Source organism: Jaculus jaculus, chromosome 1 (assembly GCF_020740685.1).
Source record: "Jaculus jaculus isolate mJacJac1 chromosome 1, mJacJac1.mat.Y.cur, whole genome shotgun sequence".
NCBI lineage: Eukaryota > Metazoa > Chordata > Mammalia > Rodentia > Dipodidae > Jaculus > Jaculus jaculus.
In genome coordinates, this window is record NC_059102.1 from 89301705 (window position 1) to 89319975 (window position 18271).

At 37.5% G+C, this 18271-nt stretch overlaps 1 protein-coding gene across 2 annotated transcripts in view; it reads left to right on the forward strand.

Moving 5' to 3' along the window:
- Positions 1–18271, forward strand: part of Focad (focadhesin) — a 364375-nt gene that overhangs the window by 269670 nt on the left and 76434 nt on the right. For both annotated transcript variants that reach the window (XM_004658412.2, XM_045146459.1), the window contains one exon: positions 15485–15577. In XM_004658412.2, coding sequence (XP_004658469.1) covers positions 15485–15577 — 93 coding nt within the window. The remainder of the gene's footprint in view (positions 1–15484; positions 15578–18271) is intronic.

The window sequence follows — 18271 nt, forward strand, 5'->3', positions numbered from 1 at the left end:
CCTCATTATTAGGTGACAATGGTCTTAATCTCTGGGCCATCTCTCCAGCCCCTCCCTTTATATTTCTTTTCTTTTTTTCATTTTTAAAATATTTCATTTTTACTTATTTATTTTTTTTGAGAGAGAGAAAAAGAGAGAGAGAGAGAATAGGTGCGCTGCAAATGAACTCTAGATGCATGCACTGTCTTGTGTACCTGGCTTACATGGATCCTGGGGAATCGAGCCTGAGTCCTTTGGCTTTGAAAGCAAGTGCTTAACCACTAAGCAATTTCTCCAGCCTTCCCTTTATATTTCTTAAGGCATACACCTAGGTAGGTTCAGGACAGTCATAGTTTTCATAAAAAGCTTATATCAAGTCACCATCAGAACAGAATTTTTGTAGAAGTGTAGAATAGTAGAAGACATTTGATAAATTCAACTACTGAATTTATGAGGTATGGACTAGATATGAACAGAGAAAACTGTTGGGTTAAGATATTGGAACTTGTGTTATAGAAGGCCTCAAATTTTCAAACGGATGAGAAAATGACATTATTTTGGGAGTCATTTAGAAGGCATTTTGGACAGAATTCTGCCAATACTATGGTAGGATCTTAGTTTCAATTCAATCTCCACTTACTTTAGTTCATTTGTGTTTAAGGAAGAAAGGCAGAGATGGGATGAGCCATACAGTTTTCAAACTGTGGTCAAGAGATAATATGAGCTTTAAGAGCTGAGCAATACGAATAACAATTACAATATCAACTAATAATCAGTGTAGGCACTTTAAAAATTACTGTGCTCTAGTGCTCTTACTCTATGTACTGGATGTCTCAGAACATGGTTCAGCTGACCAGTGTTTTACTTCATGATGGTGTAAAAGTGATGCATCCAGTAGGAGTCGTATTTATTTTCAAATTTGGATTTGTTTGTTTGTTTGTTTTTGCTGGACTAGCAAAATACAGCAAGGGCAGCAATAGAAGCCCAAGTTAGCCACATGGCCATGAGGGTACTCCTCTGGTACTTTGGCAGGTATGTCTAAGCTTATGACATTGCAACACAATGTTGCCATCCATAAAGGTCATACGCAAGCACACAATTGAGTTACAAAAAAATTATAAAGTAGTATCATAGTGTTTTAAATAAGTTTATAATGTTCTGCTGAGTCATATCAATAGCCATCCTCAGTCACATGTGTCTGTGTGTGGCCTGTGGATCACATGTTTGACATACCTGCTGGTGACACTGTACTGTGTGGCTGAGCGATGACATTTGTTAGGTTAGGCATTTACAACTTTGTACATTTTCAATTTATTATAGTTTATTAGAATATGACTTTATAATCATGGGAGCATCTGTATACTAATTCATTTAATCTCTACATTCATCCTCTGGTTAGTTCTTGTTAACTTGTTCAGTATCATAAAACAAGAGCATGGAGAAGTCTGGAAATTGGGAGTCCAGAATTCAATTTCTTACTCTAGAGCTTAACAATCATATCAAATGATATTTTTCTTTTATTATTAAGAACCTACACGTTTTTACCTGGCAGCTTCTCTTTGCCCTATTCAGTTTACTACTACTACTGTTACATCTTAGGCCCATCATAAAAACTTATCTGATAACCCAGAGGGTGAAGGAATGTCTGAAGGGCTGGTAATGAATGCAGCATGGATACACTGGACAAATACTTCTGTCATGGTGGGATGAGCAAAGGCTTACCCATAGTTAACTATGATGTGAAAATGAAAGAAATAGTTTTCTGTGGGTAATGGGGCTATGAAACCCTGCTTTGGCTCCTGTAAAAGTAATAAAAGAAAGATTGACTAAAAACTCAGTTTTATACAATAAAATGCTGAGGCTGATATCTTCTTAGAGAGAAAAGTTTATTAGAAGGAGTTAATGCTTCATGGAAGAGCACGATGGGGTCACCAAAGCCAGAAAGGGCTTCAGCTTCTAATTAACAAAGAAAAGCTTTGTTTTTTATGCTTTGGGGGAATGAGGAAAATTCTACTCCATGTGACTCAGCCTGTGTGCTAAGATCCATGAAGGCCCCACATAAGACCCAAAGCCATACCTTGGTTGGCCTTGGTCTTCCCTGGCAGCAATGGGCTAGGTATTGCTTTTCCACGGGTTTCAGACCTTGCGCCTCTTAAAGTGACATCTATGTTCTAACAGTTCCCCCACCAGTCTAGTAAACATTTTACTCTCCGGTAAGCTTTTAAAGTCTTCAAAATTTCACTTTGTTCATTAGTTGGTGGACCTTTGAGTTGGTTCCCATTTTAGGTGATTGCGACTAAGCTTATTATAGTCATATGCAGGACTCTGTAAAGACATGTTTTTATTTTTAAAAATGAATAAAGATCTAAGATTGTGAAGGCATTTGATAAGTGCATGTAGAACTATATTCAAAACTAGCTGCCTTCCTAGTGGCATTCTTATTGTGACTGACCACAGAGTTGTGTGTTGTCCTCCTGGCCAGTGCCTGATGTGGTTTGTTTTTGAAATGTAGTCATTCTTTGAAGAAGGAGAATGTTCCCATTATGACAAATGGTGCTCAGCATCTTTTCTTGTGTCCTGTGGCCATCCATATTCTTCTGCTCTGATTCTTTGCCTGTTTTTCCCCCTGGACCTTGTTTTCAAAAGAAGAGCCTTTATATATAATGGATATAAATCATATATTAGAACTGGATTTACTGATGTTTTCATGTGCAGTTTTTATTTCTTGAACAATGTCTTTTGAAGAGTAGGTTTTAAATTCTGAAGCATTCTAATATATCATACTTGTCTTTTCATGGCTAGTTCTCTGTGATCCATCCCCTATTTATACTTCCTCCTCCCAGAGGACCCATCCTGAGCTAACTTTAGATAACTGTATCTTGATTTTCTTCTTTTCACCAAAGCTTTCTAGTTGCTCCAGCACACTATTTTTTAGAAAAATTATCTTTTTTCCATTTTACTGTTGCTGATCCTTTACCAGAGATTCATTCACTACATTTATATGGGTCTACTGTTGGGTTTCATTTTCTCTTCCACTGACCTGTTTCTGTAGTGATTCACCAAAATCACACTGTCGACAATATGCTTTATAAGACTTAAGGTTGTGAAAGCACTCTTCTTTGTGCTCCATTAACATGTTGGCTCTTCTGCCTGGTGTGTGTGTGTGTGTGTGTGTGTGTGTGTGTGTGTGTGTTGCTAAATGAGCTTTAGAATCAATTTATTAGGATCTATGAAACAACCTTTTGGGATTCTGCTTGGGATTGTACTAGATCTATAGATCAAGTTGGGAATAATTGACATTTTGACAGTGTTCAGTCTTCCTATCCAGGAACATAAAATCATTGTTTAATTCAGTGTTAATTTTTCATTAGTCTTTCTCAAAGAAGTCTTACATATTTTCATAGTTATACACATATATATTTCACCTTGGATGGTGTTAATTGAAATAGCATTGTGTGTTAAATTTTAATGTCTGGGTTGTTTTTTTCTGCTGATATATTGTTAAGAGGTTGATTTGTGTATTAATCTTGTATCTTATCACTGTGATATAGTCACTTAATTAGTTCCTGAAACTTTTGGTCAATTTAATTGAATTTTCTATGGAGATACTCATGTCATCTGAAATAAAACACCTCTATTTCTCCCTTTCTTTATTTTTTTTTTATCTTACTGCATCAGTGAGGAGTACAAGTATGATAATGAATAAGACTGGTGAGAAGGTACATCCTTGCTTTTCTCTTGATCTTAGAATAAAGGCTTTTAGTTTATCACTGTTATGTATTATATTGCTATGGGTGTTTCATAGATATTCTTTATCAAATTAAGCATAAAACTACCAGGAAGGTTTTTGTTTTCCATTAATGAGTTTTGATTTTACCATGTGCCTTTTGTGTACTTATCATTATGATAATGTGGGTTTTGTTTAACAAGTTGAAATACTGTATTATACATTAATGATTCTTGAATATTGATTGATTTTAATCTTGTATAATGTGGATAAATCTCACTAATTGTGTCTAATTCTTGGTTTTTTTCGTTGTTGGATTTGATTTGCTCTTATTTTTGAGTTTTGTATCTGTGTTCACTGGAGATAAATGTTCTGTGGATTTCTGTTTTTGTTAATGTCTGTAATTTTGGGGTTCAGGGCAATGCTGGAATCACAGAATAAAGAAGTACCTGCTTCTAAAAGAGGTATAGAAAATCAGTATGATTTCTCTTTCTTAAATGTTAGTAGTAGTCACCAGTGAATACATCTGAGATGTGCTTTTTATCAGATATTTAAATTTCTCTAACTTGTATAGGACTTCTTGGCAGATGTATTTTACACATGAGTTTTGGAGCATAGTATTTTTCAAGGAATTGATCCATTTCATCCTGGTTGCCAAATTCGTGGGACTAGTATGCAAGTCTTTATTATCCTTTTAATTTTCATAGAATGTATTTTGATATCTTTTATTTCAGATATTACTGATTTTTTTTTCTTAATTTGGTTGGGTAAAGGCTTATTGGTTTTATATAACTTTATTTAAAATAGCTTTTAGTTTTTATTTACTTATTTGAGAGAGAGAGAGAGAGACAGGCAGAAAGAAAGAAAGGGAATGGGTATGCCAGGGAGGGCTTCCAGTAGCTGCAAATGAACTCCAGATGCATGCACCACCTTGTGCATCTGGCTTATATTGGTCCTGGGCAATTGAACTGGAGGTCCTTTGGCTTTTCAAGCAAGCACCTTAACTGCTAAGCCATCTCTCCAGCCCTAGATTTTAGGATTTAATTTCAGTGATTTCTGCTCTAATTCTTACTTCTTTTCCTCTTATGTTGGATTTAAATTGCTCATGTTTTTCTGCATTCCTGAAGTAGAAGCTTTTCTGGTTGATTTTTGATCTTCTCTTTTAATATGTGCATTCAGTGTACTAAATTCTTATATGCACTTGCAACTGTACCACATTCCACAAATTTTCATAAGTCACCGTGTTTTTGATACCTAGTATTAGTATATCTCTTTCACTCTTCCTTAAGATTTTCTATTTCCTTGCATTGTTTGTTGTTCTTGCATGATGTCTTAGTCCATCAAAGCTGTAGCGTATTCATCATGGTTGTTTCAAATTCTCCGTTTGATGATTCCAACATGCTGTTTCTGATTTCATTCTTGCTTTGTTTCTTGAAACTTATTTTTACTTTTAGCATGTCTTGTTCTTTTTCAGATACCTGGACATGATACTTTTAAGTAAAAGATATTGAAATAAACATGATTATTAGTAGTTTAGAGGTAAGGTGTGTGGATGGTGGCATTGTAACCCTGACAGGTACTTTTCAGTTTCTTCTACTACTTTAATAGGAACAGGTGGATAGAGAGGACACAGGTTCTATATTTCTTTTCTTTGTGGAAGGCTAAAAGTTGTTGAAGTTGGGTGCTTCCCCTTCCCTCATGGAAGGCTCTGATAAACTCCATTAGGATCTGGGCATGGTGGAACATGCTTAGAATCTCAATACTTGTCATTGCTGAAACAGAGTTATGGCAAGTCCAAATTAAGCTTGGGCTGTATAGTAAGTCTCAAAACAATACAACACAAAGTAACACTACTACTTAAGCTTTGTTAAAATAGTTTTCTCTATAAAGTCAGACCTGGCTATAGAGGAACAGAATATTCTTGCCTATGTCTGAGCGCTTGATTTTCTCCTTCTCCTGACATAAGATTGAGATGATTTTTTCCCCCTAAATTTATTGTGGATACTTAGTCAAGTTACTGGAGGTAGAACTATAAAAGTCTTGGGGCCTCTAAAGATTGGTCCTCCGATTTGTTTCCCTCTTCATTGACTACTGCTCAGACATCTGTTAATACAGGGGTTTATGTGTATGGTTCCTACGAAATTCCTACTAAGTAAGTTGTGGTTCTCGGCATCTCTCTACTTTGTCATTCTTGGTTGTATGTGGCTCTGTGATGTCAGTCTTCTTACAGATCTCAGAGAGCTCTTCACTTCTTCAGTTTGTTCAAAGTTTTATAGGCTAGAATGGAGTAATGAGTGAGAGGCTCCTTGCAGATCAGACTGGAAATGACTACTCTTAGTATTTTAATTAGTAAATTTTGATAATTTCATGTATATATATGTATAATAGATTTTGATCATATTTAAACCACAGTATCCTCCCATGTCCTCTATCACCCTGAAACCCTTCCTCTTCCTAAATAGTCCCCCTTCTACTTTCATGACATTTTTGTTTGTTTGTGACCCAATTGGTTTAACTAGGTTGCTTGTGTGAAGATGGGTAGGGAGTTATTTATTGGATCATTGACAACTTACCAATGTGTCTGTACCATTGGAGAAAATATCTCCCACTGCCCCAGTAACCATTATCTGCCAATAGCTCCTCAGGTAGGGGCTGGCTTAGTGATCCCTGCCCATGCATTAGGGAATGTTGTACAGGTCTTGTGCAAGAAACCATACCTCCTGTGAGTTTATGAGTGCAGTGGCCATGTCACATCTGAAAGGCAGTATTCTACAACATTTCTCCCCCTTATCTGGCTCTTTGTTTTCTTTCCCACCCTTTTTCTTTCCATACATTGGAGGGTTTGCTATAGATGTTCCATTTAGGTCTGAGCACTCAACACTTATTCTCAGCACATTGACTAGTTATGAGTATCTGCCTATATTACCCACCACCCACTGCAAAAAGAAGCTTCTCTGCTCAAGGCTAAGAGCAGCACTAATCTATAGGCATACACATAAATATTTACAAGGCAATTTGGCTAGTTCATGTATCCATATAGTAAAACAGCAGCATTAGCTTCCCCACTAGGATCTATAACCTTCCCAGCCATGAACTTTTGGTGAAGTTTACAGTACCAAACATGAATTCTCTCCTGTGCATAGGCTTCAAATCCAATCAGAAAGCAGTAGTTGCTTAGCTGTATAATAGTCATCCTGTTATTGTGCCAGTGGGAGCATACCATTCTTCATATTGTGAAGTATATTTTGTTTTATATAACATACTTTGTGAATATTTGCCAATAGCAATGTATAAACTAAATTAAGTAATTTTCATTGCCATAGCAAACAAGTCATATAACTCCATCAGTGACAATACTTTGGACATTGGAATAATTTGGAATAATGTCCATTTACTTATTGAAAACATTTTCTTTTCTTTTTTGCCTTATTAGTGGATATTCTCCACTGCTAACTTTGGAAGAATTACAGATCTAAGTATGATTTGAGTTTTGCCTGATATAACAGACCAGACTTGTCTTATACAGTCTTGATTAGATTTCTGTAAAACTGAAGCACCTTCTTTGAATCTCTGAATGGGGACCTTACCAGTGGGCATTTCTGATCTACTAAGGGTTCCGCAAGTCCAGGTGATTGTCTTCCCCTGCTCTGGTGAATACCTCCTTCACTTCTCAAATTGACTTCTCACATGGCCATGGAAGCGAACCTGAGTTTCCTTCCCTGGAGTTTGCCTCCAGTTCTGTCATCCTTTGGCGATCCCAACTTTGACATGACATTCTTGCCCAAGTTGGATGATGCTGATTTTGTTCCTGGATGGGAATGACAGTCATGATTCGTTACATTCTTTCATTTGGGAACATGCAGATTTTCCTGATCTTTTCACTGCTCCCAGCCCTACTTCTGCTCAACATTAAATAGAGAGCTGTTTTTCACTTCTATTTTAGAGAGACCTTATTCAGACTTACTGAAAGTTGTACTCTGAATAAGTCTATATTTTAGGCAATCATTGATTGTTTTACATTGTAAATTAATTTTGCTTTTCCTATGTTTTATTTAATTTCTTCTCAGATGCCCATAATTATGTATGATATAACCAGTTATTTAAAACATCAGACATACGATTTCCCTTTTCTCTCAGTGGCTTATTTTAAAAGATTTCTTACAAAGTACAAGGAGTGGCATTAACATTTATGCAAGATAAAAATATCAAATAATAGTGGGGAGAAATTATATCTGTGTTTCTTAAAAATTCTCACTAGAAAATACTCAGAAAGGTATGGTTTGCTGTATTTTAGATACTCCATAATTACCATGTGGATGCGAGTTGTTATGGTAACTGGGTTTCCCCCTTCTGTTAAATAACAGAGTAAATGGTTGCTTGAGATGCAGTTGAATTGTCAGCTTTCAAGCAAATGTTATCCTGATGGGAAATGAGGTGGGGAGGCAGTGATGGGGTCAGTGGTGGGGAGAAGATGAAGAGAGAAGGGGAGAGAAAAAGAGGGAGTGAAGGAAATGATTTCCTGGAAAGCACTGACAAAGAGATGAGTATCTTACTTTAAAAAGGTGTCCTCCACCAGCCCTCCCTTCTCGCTATTTGTCAGGGGATTGGAACGACAAAAAGTCATTATTATTGACAGAAAATTGAAGCCTGTTACTCTTATTTATAAACAATGGGACATTGAGTGGCTTTTAGAGTCTCTCATATTTAGTGCAAATGGTTTTTCTTTTGGGAATACGGGAAGAATGTGTATGGTTCAGTTTTCTTTGTGTAGCAACTGGAGTTAAATACCTTTATTCTTTTCTTTTCTATGTTTTAATCTTTGTGATTTCTTTTGATGACAATATGCACAGCTAGTGAGCATAAAATTTCCTTACATTGTAGGGTCACCATCCTAAAAGTAATAGCATGTGTTTAGTTAATGTGTCAGGTTTCACATGACTCTGTCTGTCCCATTCTAGCTTGACAAAGAGCCTCATCAAAAGTTTTTACTATTTAGTAAAGGGCTAATAAGAAGGGTATTAATTATCTTGTTGTATTGTGATTATATTCATTCATGAGGGCACCGTACTTCCAAATTTTTTAGCTGTTTGTTCTGAATACTAAGTTAACTAATTTGATATCTCTGTGGTTGCCTTAAATAAAACATATCAGTGAGAAAATATGACTACTTTTTTGTTTTCTTTCCCAAAACTAGTGAATTTTATTGTGAATTATATAAGCAGGGTATTTTCTTATTAGCTAACATTTTATGCATACTTGATTAGAAGCTTTATGAGGCAAATAAAAATGTGTAGAGCATTTCAGACTATAAAGTTTATAATACCAGCTTAAAATTTCACCTTTTCACTCACTATGTATTTCTCTGCAATTAAACATTTTCCAGCCACAGTGCTTTGGTGTATACTGAAAAAGTTTGAATACTTGTGTCTTCAACAATGTGTCTTTTTCTTTAGTTGGGTTGATTCAGAAAAGTTTTCTAAACATTGTATTTCCAGACGGATTGAAAGTTAACCACCAAACTGGGCCTGGTAGTACAGGCCTGGAGTTGTAGCTATTCAGAAAGCTGGGTAAGGAAGATCACAATTTCAAAGCCAACCTGGGTAACTTAATGAGACCCTATCTCAAAATAAAAAGTTCAAAGAAAGCTGAGGATGTAGTTCGTTGTCAGAGTGCTTGCTTAGCATTCATAACGCCCTCAATGCAAGTCATACTATTGGGAAAAAAAAAGTTGAACATGGTAATTTTATAATTACTTGCTTATAATGGTGTGGTTTTAAAAGTAATTTATTTTATTTATTTATTGGAGAGAAAGAGAGAGAAAAAGAGGTAGATAGAGAGAAGGAGCACACCAAGGCCTCCAGCCACTGCAAGCAAACTACAGGAACATGTGCCAATTTGTTCATCTGGCTTATGTGGGTATTGGGGGGAATTGCACCTGGGTCCTTAGGCTTCACAGGCAAGTGCCTTAACCACTAAGCCATCTCTAGCCCAATGGTGTGGTCTTAATATGACAAGAATTTTTCTTTATTAAAGAGAATATAGTATATTTAATTCTGTTCACCTCAGAAGGTACTTAACTGAACACTTGCATGCAAGACAGTGTTATGGGTCCCATGACAGGGTTTCCAGAATGAATGGACATACTTTCTGATCCTTTGGAGTACATGAAATTAAGATTCATACACAAATAGTCCCAAATGGAAGGTGTGGGGATTTACAGAGTGGTACATGGTATACTGGAAGTATGCAGGTGAGAGCAATCATTTTAGATGGTAAAAATGATAGGAAGGGACACATCCCCAGCAGAGGGAGTAGTGGTGATTCTGTAAGGTTCTATAGAGAATACTACAAACTTGAGAACTGATTTATAGCTCAGTTCGACTGGACTATATGTTAAATGACACAGAGGAATAAGAAATCATGGGGAAATTGGTTGAGGATCTTAGCCAGCACAATGGTTTCTTAAAATAATGTTCTTTGATTCTGAAAAGACTTTTGAGTACTATACAAAGAGTTTACACATTATTTTTTTTGAACAAATCATTAAATAGCCTTGGAGAGAAGCTTCTGAGTCAAGGAGGTAGCACCAGCACCGTTTAGGACATGCTAGCAGAGCAAACATTTTATAGGATGTTGGAAAACAGGTAGGAAAAGTAGGGATGTAACTTTCAGAAATAGGTTTGAGAATTCAGTTAGGGGCAAGAAAGACCTCTAAGACAAGTCAGAAGTTTCCAACCTCTGTAACTAAAATTGATAGACACAGTTGACAGAAATAGGAAAGGTATAGAAAAGTAGAATTTTTATTGTTGTAGTTCTTTTTTTCATAGGGTATCGCTCTAGCCCAGGCTGACCTAGAATTCATTATGTTGTCTCAGGCTGGCCTCAAACTCACTCCCTCTGCTTCCTGAGTGCTGGGATTAAGGGCATGTGCCACCACACCCAGCAAAAGAGTGTAGAGAGATAGTTGAGGAGTACAAGGCCTAAAAGCAGGGTTTTAATAGCTACTTTGTTTTTTAATTAAAACATTTTAACTGATTCAGTAAAACAACATTGTGCATAGGAGTGAGTTGTCATATGATGTTAATTAGATGTAAATTTTATTTTTATTGAGCTATACTTTGCATATAGATTTCTCCCTTTTTACTATATTATCTATACATTTTGGCAATTCCTACAATACTAGACAAAAGAATAATAATCCTAATACCCTAAAAAAAAAAAAAAAACCTCTACGTTTTTATACCCAAACACCTTTGGCATCTGTGTTTCATAATAATCACTGCTCTCTTTTCTGTCCTCCTAGTTAAAATGTAGCTTAAATAGTCCTATGGACCACTCAGAGTGGGTACTGGTGACCAAGACAGCTGAAATCCAAGCCCTTTATCTTCATCCTCACTTATGTAGGCATGTTTTCTTGGTTTTCTGATTTAAATGTTGTCATCCTGACATTGTATTTGAAGTGGGGTGGAAAGTAAATGTTGGAAATCCATTATTTACTACAATGCTGGCACTACTTTGTCTGAATTACTTAAAAAAAAAAAAACCTGGATTATTACATAGCTTCTACATAGATTTTTCCTGCTCTGACCTTTGTCCCTACAGTCTGTTCTTAGCATAGTAAGCTGTTCATAAGATCCTTTTACAATAGAAATTAGGTCATGCCCTTCCCCTTATAAACCTTATGGGTCCCCCAGTACTAAGATACAAGCAACTTTCCATGAAAAGTTACCTGGAAGACCCTGAACTCTGGGAGTTTTGTGGAAGAGGGGGCAGAAAGATTATTAGAGCTACAGGTTGGTGAGGCATTACCCAGAGGCATTGCTTCCCTACCAATGACTGCTCTCACAACTCATAACCCCCGGCCTCATGGGGAATACCAGCAACTCCACTGTAGCAGACAGCTTCAGGATTGCTGAGATAAACTTCTAGACCAGGCACAGTTAGGGAGGAAGGGATATTTATTGGAGCTTACAGATCCAGGGAAAGTTCCATAATGGCAGAAGAAACTGGCCTGCCTTCACAGGTCCAAGCAGAGAGGGAGAGAGAAGTATAAGCCTAAAAGCCACTTTACAACCTAATAAAACACTGAATATATTGGGGACCATCTATTCAAACTACCACACCCACTAAGGAGGGCCCTCAGTGGGATGGGGGCAGGGAGGAGGGAAATAATGGTAACAACAGATGATGTATCCATATAATATAAAGTATATTCATAATAAAAATGATTTTAAAAAGGTTAAGATGCACAGTTCACTGGTGTTTAATTCATTCAGCATGTTGTGTAACTCTCCTCTGTCTAGTTTCAAAATAACATCTTCAAATGAAATCATGTTCCTATCAGAGTCCCTTCCCATTTCTCCTTCTTTTCTTCTCCCTCCTCTCCCATACCTCCAGCAACCACTAACCTGCCTTCTGTCTTGATGGATTTACCTATTATGGATACTCCAAATACATCGGATCATGTAATACATGATATTTTTGTGTCTGGCTTTTTTCATTTTGGTGTATTTTCAAGGTTCATTTACAGTATAGCATTATAGCTTGCTGTGATACTTCATCCTTTTATGGGAGACTAATATTTCATTCAATATTTTAATCATCCATTGATGGACATTTAGGTTATTTCCACTTTTGGTTATTGTGAAAGTGCTACTATCAACATTTATGTACAAACATATGTTTGAAATTATTGTGAATTCTATCTAGAAGAAGAAATGCTCAATCATATGGATTTCTTTGTTCTGTGTTATCAGACTCTTCCCTAATAGCTAAAGCAGTTTATATTCCCTTTTTAAAAAAGAAAAACCTGGAAGCTCACCAGCTTGCATTTTTTGCTCAGACTTTGCCTTCTCAATGAGATCTCCCTTGGTCACCCTATTTAACACTTTAGCCTGCCCCAGTGTTCACCCTTACCTCATTAACATTCTTCTTCCTTCGGCATGATTTTCTAGTGTGGAGTCATAGAATGTGATTTTTTTGTATGACACATATAATGTTTCATTATACTCACTACCTCTTAGTCAAGGATGCTTTGCTCTTACTGTTCCTGATGACTAAACCTGCTTATCTAGTCCATTACACAGCAATCATTTAAGAGTATGCATAGTCAGGTATAGAGAACTAACTTTTGCTATTCATTCAAATATAGTGACACGGTGATTGAAGACCCTGCATGATTCAAAGTTATTTCATTGATTGACTGTCCTCCCAGGGCATCTCACAAGTATAGCAGATTTGACACAGTTCTCATACTTTATAAATGCTGGGTGAATTTATTTTTCAGCTTAGCAACATTAACCTCAAATATAGGCACTATGGATAACTGTATATTGAAATTAAATACCATTCTAAAAATGGTAATGGAGACTTTCTGCTATAACCGAAGTGAAAAGTAAAGGTCTGACTCTCATCACAATATAACCTTAAGCCTCTCCTCATTAAGAGATGGTGTAGGAGATTGTTTTTTAAGATATCTACTCACAGCTAATGTCAAGGCACTCTAAGATGATGGATAAACCATGAAGTGTGGAGGCTGGCATCTAGGTGGAGTGCTCTACTTCATTTCTGTGCCATCTGTAGCAAGACTAGCTTCTGCCTTATGCCTCTGGCCTCCTTTCAGACAGGTTTCCTAGCATGAGTATGTTTTTTTAAGCTCAACATTTTTTGTTTTATTTTCAAGTGAGGTCTTGCTCTAACCCATGCTGACCTGGAACTCACTCTGTAGTCCCAGACTGGACTCACATTCAAAACGATCCTCCTAAACTGTCTGATCCTCCTAAACTGTCCATAGTGGCATAAGTCTTTAATCCCAGCATTTGGGAGGCAGAGGTAGGAGGATCACCATGAGTTCAAGGGCACCCTGAGGCTGCATAATGAATTCCAGGTCAGCCTGAGCTAGAGTGAAACCCTACCTCGAAAAAAAAAAAAAAAAAAAAAATCCTCCTACCCCTGCCACCTGAGTTCTGGGACTAAAGGTAAGCACCACCATGCTTGGCTAAAGCTCAACATTTGATTGGCTCATTTTCACTTTTATTTTTCCCATAATCCATCCCCGCTTCATGTTTAAGAAGTGATTGAGACCACTATCTTTCCAAAATATGCAGAGTTCTTTTGGCTCATGTACTGAGGATTTGGATAAGTCTTAGTAGTATAGTGATATCCATGAATTGTTTGACAGGAGAATTTAAAGATATTTTTAATTTCTAAAGTAAGAGATAAAAATTTGGATTGTAGTATTTGAGTATAGTTTCAGTTAACTTCAGGTATCAAAATAGAACTTAAAAATAATTAAGATATTGTGTGATAAGGAAAATGATTAAGTGTTTGGAAGCTAAGAGTGAGCCCAAAATTGATGAATACCTCCTCAGCTGGTCTTAGCCTAGGTTACTGTTTGCTTTGTAGATGACAAGGGAACAGCAGGGATTGGTGGGCTCACTTCCTTCAAGAGATTTTGTGGACATTTCAATGAACTCCCCCATCCCCACCACTTAGAATAGTGAATACTTAATCGGAAAAAAGAAGAGACCAATCTTTGTAATTTTTTTAAGTTCATTTCATGGTCTGAGTATTCATTTCATACTGTTTGAGAGTCTAATTTTTGCAAAAGCAGCAGTGGTGTGAGACGTGATTAATAGCAGCCAGAGTTAATCTCTTTGTTCTCTTCATTCCCATAGACTCTTCACAATTGTGTCTTATAATCTGTTTGTGCCCATCTCTGGCTCTCCTAGCCAGAAAGCTCTGTGCATACGTGGGCTGCTTGATAATCCTCATGCCCTCCTCAGCCCCATGCATAGGAGCTTTCACTAGGCCCAAGTTATAACCAGAGACCATGGAACTGGCTACATTCATCTATATTATTTTCCCTATCATAGTGCATTGAAAAAATTAATTTTTAGACTGCAAGAAAATGTTCTTATATACTAGTTATTACGATTTGGTTGTCATTATATATAAATTTCTCTCATGTATAGTACACAGACTAAAGTTTTGACTGTTTGAGTATAAGCGATATAAGTTATAGGAAACTTGAAATGTGATGTACTGTAACTGTTTCTCTTGAGTGAGCTGTCTTCAACAGAAGCAGACCCTGGGAAGATTTGTTGCAAGATAGCTGTGTACTAGTAGTAGAAGCAGAAATGATTATGAAAACCAGATGTTTTGTCTGGGCCGCTAACTACTCAGAAGTGGGATCTCACTGCTGGCATGTCTAGTGTTCCCTTGTTTACCCTTGCTGATTAGAGGACGTTTATCTAGTGGTGTGCATAGTTGCTGTATGCAGTGTTCGTTTGCATGCTCTACTGCCATGGTTTCTATACAATGTAGTATTTCTGTTGGCTATTTAGGTTTATTCCTTCAGAACTTGTCATACTTGAAGTCCAGGATATGAGTAATATTTATTTTCATTTAAAATTACTAGGGGGATTTGTTAGACAATACCCAGTTCTCTGACTTTGGCAAGAGGTTTTACAGCATTTCCCCCTAATTTTTTAGGGATGGATTTGTATTACACATACATCTTAACTTGTTATTATTGTAGGGTTTTATTTGCTTTAATTTAGAAATTTCCAGACTTACTTTATTAAGTCTTTTCAACACTCCAAGTTCTTTCCCTCTGGGAATATCTAAAAGGTATTGTTTATTGTTCCAATCCTGGACTGATTTACTTTGTTTTGGAACAACTAAAATAAAAGGAAAGAAGCATTGGTGACTTAGTTTTAATTTTGTTCCTTATGAATTCTTTGTAACCTCACATGCCGTTGTACATCTTTCCCACAGGTCCACATCCAGCTTTCAGAGTGGCACCGTTCACTTTTTCTTCCACAAGCCTGGCTTGCATATATGAACCGAGCTTATCATGCCATTTTACAGGTAAGACACTATAGGGAGTTTTGCTTTGTGGGGACATTTCCTCTTTTTTTCTATCTTTATCTTTATAATTATTATTATTAATTATAACCAACATATTTAGTATGGATATACATTTTGTGTTGGTACCCTCATCCCTGCACCCTTTCCATTGGGGACACTCCATAGTGGGGTTGCATGTATTCCCTATGGGGTTGTGGTTTACACATTGTGAGACCAGTAGTCAGTTATTTTTTTGAGGGGGAGGGAATGCCTCTGGGCATGATGTCTCAACCTGTGGCTCTTACAATATTTCTTCCCCCTATTCTGCAAAATTCCCTGAGCTATGATGGGTGAGTTTTAAGTCTGCATCACTAATGAGCTCTTAGAAAGCCTCTGGATCTCTGCTATGGTAGGTGTTGAATAACCTCTGGGTCTGTTTCTTTCACCCTGGAGCTGATTGTCAGGTTCAACATGGAAGCAGCACTCTTGCTCATCCCCCCAATTCCTCTGTGGCTTCATCTGTGGCTTGGCTGAAGTGCGAGGGACAGTTTCATCTCCTCAGTCTCACTACGTTCTAAAGAAGAACAGATTCTCCAACAGAGACTGAAGTGCACATAGTTTAAATGGGATAAGCATTATTGATTTAGGGATATTTTGATGGATGTAGCCACTCTTTTAGGCAAAGACTAGTGAGAGTTTGACACTGGAGAACATAATCTTTGTCTCCATAAGATTCTGACCTGGTTCCCAATTGTAGATATGGGTTCCTTTACACTGAGAAGATCTCTTAGCCAATCAGAAAGCTATTGGTTACCCACTGAAGCTGTGTGCCACTATTGCACTGGTGTGTACATCCTGTCAGGTTGCTTGCTTCTGAGTAGTTTAGATCTCTGGTTACTCATACCATTGTTGGCCACATTCCTCCAGTAGTTCATGTAGTGCTTTCCAGCACTAGATGGGATAACTGTCTGGAGACTGGCTTTCTTCTGAATTCTAGCTAGATCTCTTCATGCTCTATATCAGCAGCAAGGTGTTTTCAGCAATAGGGTCTTAATTTTTGCCTCACGTGGGTAATCAAGTGCTTTGACAGAAAGCTATCTTGCTTTGGGAACCTCATAGGTTTGTCCAGTGAACAGCTCAATATAGGTAGCAACCAACCTCTGGTACTGGGAGTTACAGGCCAGAGACAAAAAAAAAAAAAAAAAAAAAAAAAAATTATTTTAAGCTTAGGCTTCATTCCAACCCCTTCAGAGCCCTACTTTTCAGGTGCTCCCCCATACTCCTTTTGAGAGTTTTATATTTTAGGGTATCTCCAAGGATAAAGGTTTCTATGGTATCAGCTCCTTTTGGATTTAGTTTTATGTTTGCTTCCCCACCACTTTCCCCCAAACACTTCCATCCCTATTGTCTGGGCCTTGAGTTACCTATCAGGTATGTCAGCAACTCGAGTAAGTCCAGGTTAGGAACCACACATAAGGGACACCATGTGGTGTTTATCTTTCTATGACTGTGTGAGTTTGCTGAGTATGATCTGTTCCAAGTCTGTCCATTTTCCTACAGATTTCATTGTATCATCTTTTTTCTTACTGCTGAGTAGAATTCCATTGTATAAATGTACCACAGCTTATTTATCCATTCATCCAGTGGTGGGCATCTGAATTGATTTTTCCTCTTACCTCTACTTTTACTACAAATGTATAGTTAGTGTCAAGCACTTGGTAAAATAGCACTATTAAAATGCAATGCTATTTTTGTGTGCAAAAAGGGTCAAACTTATGAACATAGTTATACTTAAAACTAATTTGTGTCTCTCAACCAGATTCTCTTTGACCTCGTATTTTGCTCAGTCCTGAGTGCTCTGAATGCCCCAGAGCACCTCAAATGAAGTGCCTCACAAACTGAGCTCAGGGACTCTACACATCTCTGTGCTTCCTAAGGTACCAGCGTCTCCAGTCTTATCTCTTACCCCTACCACCAGACAGTGATGTTTCAGTTTTGATGCATTTCTGTTTTTTTGAAACTTATCTCTTCATCCTAAACTCTTGACACTCAAACACACTGTTCTTCCTGCCTCAGTCCCTGGCATTACCTGCTTGCCTACTGAATGTCCACTTCTTGAGACCAGTGTGTCTGAAAAGGCACCTGTGTACCTTACTTTACTCCCCACTGGATCATATGAACTTCTTTGATAGTTCTGTTTCCCTTTAAAAAAAAGTTTTGTACTCAGTGAATACAGTCAAGTTGGTACCATTGTTAGGCTCATCCATGGCCTACCCCCTCCCCCTAGCCCCTCCTAGTTGAGGTATATGGGTCATGCACTGTGCAGTTAGCCCACAGTTATGGGTAGGAGAAATGTCTGCATATCATGACCCAGTGTGTGGCTTTGACATTCTTTCTGCCTCCTCTTCCACAAAATTTCCCTGAGCCATGTTGGGTTCATTTTTGGTCTGCTTCAGTGATGAGTTGTTGGGTGCCTCTGTGTCTCTGGGTATCTGATTTGGTAGGAGTTGATTGTTCTCTGTGTTGATCTCCTTCACCCTTGTGCTGGTACCAGGTTCACCAAGAAAACAGTAAGTACCCTTGCTTATTTCATCAGTTATTCTTAGTTTTAGCCGGGCCCTTTTGAGGTATGATGGGGTGGTTTTCTCCTTAGGATCTCTGTCTATCTGAAAAAGAGAAATAGATTCTCCAACGGAGCATAAAGTTAGCACAAGA